The 7660-nt window shown below is 38.9% G+C and overlaps 1 protein-coding gene across 1 annotated transcript; it reads right to left on the bottom strand.

The window, feature by feature from the left end:
* Positions 1–1541: 1541 nt before the first annotated feature.
* Positions 1542–3660, bottom strand: LOC108472031 (uncharacterized). Its single transcript, XM_017773558.1, has 4 exons — positions 2919–3660; positions 2535–2750; positions 2083–2313; positions 1542–1744 (listed from the first exon to the last, which is right to left on the bottom strand). Exons 1-4 carry the CDS (start codon positions 3658–3660, stop codon positions 1542–1544), a joined length of 1392 nt encoding a protein of 463 aa, XP_017629047.1.
* Positions 3661–7660: the final 4000 nt, after the last annotated feature.

Raw genomic sequence — 7660 nt, 5'->3', positions numbered from 1 at the left:
AACTCGTCGCTCCCCTAACTCAGTCTAGCATAAGGGACTACGACACTTACGACCATACAATGCCTCATAAGGTGCCATCTATATACTAGACTGGTCGCTGTTGTTGTAAGAAAACTCTGGTAAAGGCAAGTACTCCTCTCAACTGCCTCGAAAGTCGATAATACAACTCCTCAACATGTCCTCCAGTATCTGAATCACCCTCTCTGACTGACCATCTGTCTAGGGATGGAAAGCATTACTGAAGCCCAATCTCAAACCTAAAGCTTCATGAAGTTTTCTCCAGAACCGAGACGTAAAATGAGGATCCCTATAAAAAATGATCGAGACAGGTACCCCATATAGCCTCACTACCTCAGAAACGTACAGCTTAGCCAACTTCTGTAAGGAGAAGTCTGTCCTAATAGGAATGAAATGTGCGGTCTTGGTCAATTGATCCACGATGACCCAAACAGAATCCTTCTTAGTGGGTGTTAGGGGCAACCCACTAATGAAGTCCATCATTACTCGCTCTAATTTCCACATCGGTATCTTAACCAGCTGGAGCAAACCCGAAGGTAACTGATGCTCAGCCTTAAACTACTGACAAGTTATACAGCGAGCAACAAAGTAAGTAACCTCACGTTTCAATCCTGGCCACCAAAACAACTCTTGGAGATCTTGATACATCTTGTTCCCTTCGTGATGCATAGCATAAGGGCTATTATGCACCTCTCTCAAAATCGACAGTCTCAAATCTTCATCATTCGGTACACAGATCCAACCGCAGAAACACAATACCCCATCATTGTTAATCTCAAAATCGGTCGTAGCACCATCCTTTACTTGATGGAAATGTAACTCCAAAGACTTATCCCCCATTTTCTTATCCCTGATCTGATCAACCCAGGTCGGTTTAACCTGAAGTTCTGCCAACAATCTCCCATCGTCAAAGAGACTCAGTTGAGCAAACATCACTCTCAAATTGGCCACAGCCCTACGGCTTAACGCATCGGCTACCATATTGGCCTTACTAGGATGACACTAAATACTGTAGTTATAATGATTAAGCAATTCAACCATCACCGCTACCTAAGGTTTAACTCCTTTTGGGTGAGGAGATATTTGAGGCACTTGTGATCAGTGTAGATGGTACACTTCTCACTGTATAGATAATGCCTCCAGATTTTAAGAGCAAAGACCACTGCAGCCAGTTCCAAATCGTGTGTCGGATAATTTGCCTCGTGAATCTTGAGCTGTCGAGATGCATACGCAACAACCTTACCATCCTACATCAGCACGCAACCCACACCCATATGGGACACATCACTAAATACCACAAAGTCCTTACCGGGTTCAGGCTGAATCAGTATAGGTGCCTGAGTTAATACGGTCTTGAGCTTCTCAAAGCTCTCCTCTTGTATATCTGTCCACACTAAAAGAACTCCCTTACGTAGTAACTTAGTCATCGGAGTAGCAATCAAAGAGACCCCCTCCACGAACTGACGATAATATCCTGCCAGCCCTAGAAAACTACAAATTTCTAACACATTCTTCGGCTATTCCTAATCTAGCACAGCCTCAATCTTACGAGGATCCACTCGAATCCCCTTAGCTGAAACCACATGCCCCAAAAAGGTTACTTCTCTAAGCCAGAACTCATACTTCGTGAACTTCGCATACAACTGTTTCTCATGAAAAATCTGTAGAACCATTTTTAAATGCTCATCGTGCTCGTCCTCAAACTTATAATACACCAAAATGTCATCTATGAAAACCATCACAAACTGATCCAAGTAGGGTTGAAACACACGGTTCATCAAGTTCATAAATGCTGCTGATGCATTAGTTAACCTAAAGGGCATAACTAGGAACTCGTAATGCCCATAACGAGTCCTAAATGTCGTCTTATACACATTGGCCTCCTTTACCCTCAACTGATGATAACCTGACTGCAGATCAATTTTAGAAAATACTAAAGCCCCTCTGAACTGATCAAATAAGTCGTCTATCCTCGGAAGTGGGTACTTATTCTTAATCGCCAACTTGTTTAATTAACGGTAGTCGATACACATCCTCATTGTACCGTACTTCTTCTTTACAAACAGAACAGGTGCCCCTCGTGAGACACACTAGGATGAATAAACCCACGATCCAACAGCTCCTGAATCTGAGCCTTAAGTTTCGTCAGCTCTTTTAGTGCCATTCGGTAAGGGGCGATAGACACTGGAGCTGTGCCCGGAAACAACTCAATCCCAAATTCTACTTCACGATTCAGAGGTAATCCTGGTAGTTCCTCTGGAAAGACATTTGGAAAGTCCCTCACCGTTTGAATTCCTTAATCGAAGAGTTCTCAGAATCAGCAACACTAATATATGGCAAGTACGCCTCGCACCCCTTCCTCACTAACTTTTCTGCCACTAATGCAGCAATTACATGAGTCAAATAATCTCGTCGTTCACCTATCATGACTACCTCAATACCCTCCTCTGTTCTTAGAACAATTTTCTTTTCAGCGCAATCCAGACTCACTCAGTGTTTAACCAGCCAGTCCATACCCCAAATCAAATCGAACTCCCTAAAAGAAAGCTTCATCAAATCAACCAGAAATATCGTTCCTTGGACCTCTAACGATATGTCTCTATATAGTTTGTTAATCCCAACAGACTGTCCCAACGGACTTACCACTATTATCTCACTAGAAGTGCTCTCAAACGGTAACCCCAAGGTCTCAGACACTGCACTAGCTATGAAAGAATGTGTAGAGGCTATATCTATTAGTGCAAAGTAAGGTACATTAAAAATTAAGAACATACCCGTGATGATGTTCGAAGTATCTCCATCCTTACGGTGACAAGTAGCATAAACCAATGTGGGCTGCCTCGCCTCAGTCGGTCCAGCACCTCTACCCGGTGCTCTCTGTCCTCAGCCCATGCTGTTACCACCCTTAGCCTGACCTCGGCCCCTAGGTGGCTGCTGAACTACCCTTGGCGGCTGTGCAGTCTCCGTAGCCAGAGCTTGTATCTGGTTAGTCCTTAATGGACAGTCCTTAACACGATGCTTAGAAGAACCATATCTAAGGCAAGCTCTAATAGTCCTCCAACACTTGCCCAGATGGCGTCTATTACAAAGCTGACAAATCGTAGCCCCTGTTGGTGCAACAGTAGGCCCAACTCTCACGGGCCCATCAGATCTGGCCTTTTTCCTAGGCCTCACCCCAGTATTCGAAGGCTCTATATCGCTCTTAGCCTTCCCTCTGTCACGGTTCTGGCGCTCAATGCGCTTAACCTCCTCCGCAATCTTGGCCTTTTCGACCAACACAAAAAACTCACACTCTCTCTGCGGAGCTATCAGGACCCTGAAGTTATCCCTAAGGCCGTCCTCAAAATGGACACAGCGCTCATACTCAGTAGCCACCATACCTTGCGCATAACGACTCAGCCTCAGGAAGTCGGCCTCATACCTTGCTACTGAACGATCTCCTTGAGTAAAATTCAGGAACTCACGCCTCCTAGTGTTGATGTAACTGGACCCCACATATTTGTTCTGGAAAGACATCTTAAACAAATCCCATGTCAGATTGTTAGGCTGAGTGCCATCCCTAACCATCAGCCACCACTGATATGCTTCATCGCGAAAATAGCCCCCTTGAGTTTCTACTCGGGGTAAAATCCAGATTTCCATAATACGCTCCGTGGCCTCTATCCAGTACTCAGCCACAGTAAGAGTGACTCCATAATAGCCCTGAATACCTTAGCCCTATTGGACCAGAGTCGTTCTGTAACTGACCCACGACCCCCAGAACTAGTGTTGGATCCAGCGACCCTCTCTAAAATCCACAGCATGGCTTGAGACAGTACGCTGTCCCCAGCTGCACGATCCTGAAACTCAGCACCAGTCTCAGTAACAGGTGACACCAGTATTTCACTAGTGTCTAGATTAGGGATTGTATCAGATGCGAAAGACTCAGCTTGAATCCCTCTATGGCCCCTACCGCGGCCTTTAGTACCCCGCCCATGAGTACCACGTGTGCTCATCGTAATTTTGAATTAATCTGTATTAAAATTTTTATGCAAATCAGTTTACAGTTTCGATATTTGTTAATAGATATTTTATGCAGTAAAGTTTATCAGAGTATTCAAAGTCTGTTATCGCAAGTTACAGTTTACTACAGTTTCCAGTTTACACTCCCTCGAATGTTTTGGTAGAGTTTACTACCTACAGTTGTTTCAAAGTATACAATAGTATTTCCAAACAGATTCAAATAGAATTCTAAGCATGCTTTTAGACAATACTAAACAGAGTTTCAGAAACTTACAGGATCGGAGCCAGAGACTCGATGAACCACATACTTAATCAGACTATTAGAAAAACATTCGAAAGTAACTCTTTAAAAAAATTTTAGAACACAAAATTCACAGTCGAGTTTTAAACCTGGCTCTGATACCACTAAATGTAACACCCCAAACCCAGCCTGGACATTATGGCCGACTCTAGCGGCGTCACATGAGAGTGCTTTAAGAAAACCTTAGCAAGTTTTAAATCGTTATGTTTATTATCTTTGATTAACTCGTGAAATCACTATTCAAGTTTTTATTTGAAAACATTTCTTTATCGCGGAAGTTATGACATCATTCCTTTATACGAAAACCTTAAGTTAAGTTTCCAAAACGTGTTTGTGATGTCGTCATTTATAAATCCATAAAATTAACAATTTATAATCTCGAAATAAACCCAAAACAGCTCGAGCCTAAAAACATAAATATTCCCAAAAATAAATATTAAATGAAAGCAAATAAAATAAGATGTAACTCATAAAACCAACATATGACTAGTAGTGGTCACCATCGAGCTCTCCGTCGCACCGATCCATCTATTGTTGGGGGTTACTTGACAGATAAAATAAACAAAGGGGTGAGTTTTCACAAACTCAGTGTGTACATCCCCGCGGACAGAATGCATACAAATAGGTAACAGAATACAGATAATTCGGCCTTAGCCATTTTCAAAATTAGTGTAGACCTTAGCCCACTCAGATACATAATCAGACCAATCGGGCCTTAGCCCATACAGACATCGCATGCATAACAGATCAAATTATTAGAGAAACATGCTTACCAACCCTGCACACCATCTCCGTCCGACCCAACACACCATGTGGGGATAGAATCAATCCACCCAGCCCTACACACCAAGTATGGGGATAAAATTGACCCATTTAACCCTACACACCAACTAGTACTGTAAAATGGCACACATCAGATACATGCAGCATAGCTGTCATATAACAAGCTAAAAGCCTTACAGTCTTCCTTCTCTTCACCACAATCCCAACCCAATGCAATGCAACATAAATAATATGGCATGCTTATATGTAGATATCAGATCATACCATCATTAAGTCAGAACAGATATACCAAATCAGACAGATACACATGCATAAATTCGCATGCTTTTGCATACAATCCAGTAACAAATCAGAGTATGGGGTCTAAGTAACGCTTACCAACCCTACAGTCAGGCCACAGTTGACTTGGGCGACCCATGCAACCTTACAAAACATTTCTAACAAATTGGGCTCATATGCCTGTGTGCCCTACCCGTGTGGGTCATACAACCCAAATTGGCCTTACCTGTGTGGATCACACGGCTCGACCCAAATTCCCACACGCTCGTGTGGTTCACCCGTGTGGGCCCACACAGCCCATTTACCTGAGCCCGTGCCTCGCACACGACCTACAAGCCATCACACGCCGGTGTTCGTTGTGATTGAGAAAATATTTATGCCAAAATATATTTTATGCCAAAATAACACAAAGAAAATGTTTAGATATTTCCATGCTCAACAATCACAAAAGCCGAATTTATAGAAATTTAGGGTGTTACAAGCGAGATCGAGATGAGAGTTTATCCTTAGATAGTTCGATATAATCGTGTCAAGTAGTGAGACTAAGAGGTAATAGATATGCCTAGGTAAGACCGAGAGGTAACCTTAAGTGGTATCTTTTAATCTGGGATGAGACGAAGAGGAGATTCCTAACTAAGAGTGACAACCAATATAATCAATATAGGTTCATTAGTTTAATTAGCGTTCAACTAATCAATTGAGCATCGTTTAATCATTTACATTATTTAAAACATTAAGAAGAAAGTTTAGCTTAGTTGGTTTAATTAATAGTTTAATTTTAGTTTGTAAACAATTTTATTTGAACTTGCACTAACAATTTTCGACTCGATTAGATTAGCAATTGCTTAACTTGTAATTAACTTGATAAACATATTTACCCACTTGGCAATCCTTTAGGTTCGAACCTTGGGATGCTCGAGTGTCCCATTGACACTACAAATATTATTACTGACACTATCCGCTTGCAGTTAAAATCGCTTTTTAAAATAGTTTTTTTAAAATCGTTTGTTTTAACATACATGCTCCTGGGCAGCCACAGCACGTAACGCTTCTGTAAGATGGAGACTGGATATTAATTTTTTTTTGTTTTTGAATAATAACTTTATTTAGGGTTATTTTACTTTATACGGTCCTGCTTTCCCTAACCGTCTTTCTTGGGACTTTCTTTACTAAGTTAATAACATCTAGCCTGTTTTCATTAAAAGTAAAAAGCAAAAAAATGGTTTTTATATTTTGAAACCCTAACATTTACAATGATTTTTTTTTAAATATTGTTTGATAAAAAAAGTTTAGGTACCCAGTTGAAAAAGAAGGTGTAATTTAAGGTGCAATAAGGTGTATTTTAAGGTGCAATTTGTCAATTAAGAAAGAAACCATTTTTTAAAAGTGTTTTCTTAAAGGATAATCATAAATTTAGCCCCCCAACATTTATATTTTTTGTCAATTTGGCTCTTTTTTTTTTAGCTAAATTTGACACTTAACCTTTCAAAAAAGAGTCAAATCACTTTTTTAACGGAAATAATAACTAAAATATTAAATTTTAATATTTTTAGTGTGATAACTCGTATGATGATCATGTGCATATCATGCTAACATAACATCATTTGTCTTATATATCACGTCAACAAATAATTTAAAAATTATAAAATTAAAATAAATCAAAATCAAAATTAAAAATATAAAAAGTTCATAAAAATTAGTATGGAGTACATGTGGATTGTCATATAGGTTGTCGTGTTTAAAATTTTAATATTTTAGTTAGTATTCTTGTTAAAAATTATTTCAACTATTTTTAAATTTAAATGTACGACTTTTATTAAAATCAACACACATTTATTAAATTCATTAGAAAGGAGGTAGATCATTTTGGTAATAAAAAAAGGTGGAAGATCTCTACCTAAATTTCATCCAAAACTTTTCTTATGGATTTAAGCAATCTAAGTCAATTTGCATATTTGTTTTTGTTATTTCTCAACAAAACAAAACGTATAAATGGAGACAAGCTTCTAGTTATAAACTAATACAATTATTGTTTTTATTAAATTATTTTTAAAAATATGCTTAGTTTAATTAAGTTGGAACCAATTGAAATTATTTATCTTGATGATTATGGGTTGATGTCATTTTATGTTTGATTAATTTTAAGTGTAAATTCTTTCTTTCCAAAACATGATTAAATTTTGATTAATTTAATTAATTGTGGTTATTATTTTAATTAATTTTAATTTTATTCTTTAATTATAATTAACTAAACTTAATGGATAATATTATTACACT

The sequence above is a fragment of the Gossypium arboreum genome, chromosome 11 (genome assembly GCF_025698485.1).
Source record: "Gossypium arboreum isolate Shixiya-1 chromosome 11, ASM2569848v2, whole genome shotgun sequence".
NCBI classification, from domain to species: domain Eukaryota; kingdom Viridiplantae; phylum Streptophyta; class Magnoliopsida; order Malvales; family Malvaceae; genus Gossypium; species Gossypium arboreum.
The sequence above is the reverse complement of the archived record's forward strand: the minus strand, read 5'-3'. Positions and strand labels throughout refer to the sequence as shown.

Bases quoted from the DNA above. Each gene is read 5' to 3' on its own strand.
- LOC108472031 (XM_017773558.1), bottom strand. From the start codon at position 3,660: ATGGAAATCTGGATTTTACCCCGAGTAGAAACTCAAGGGGGCTATTTT. The intron at 2,751-2,918 runs GTAACAGCATGG...TTGCACTAATAG, and splicing joins CCGAGGTCAGGCTAAGGGTG to ATATAGCCTCTACACATTCT. The intron at 1,745-2,082 runs GTTTGTAAAGAA...TGGTTTTCATAG, and splicing joins TCACGAGGGGCACCTGTTCT to ATGACATTTTGGTGTATTAT.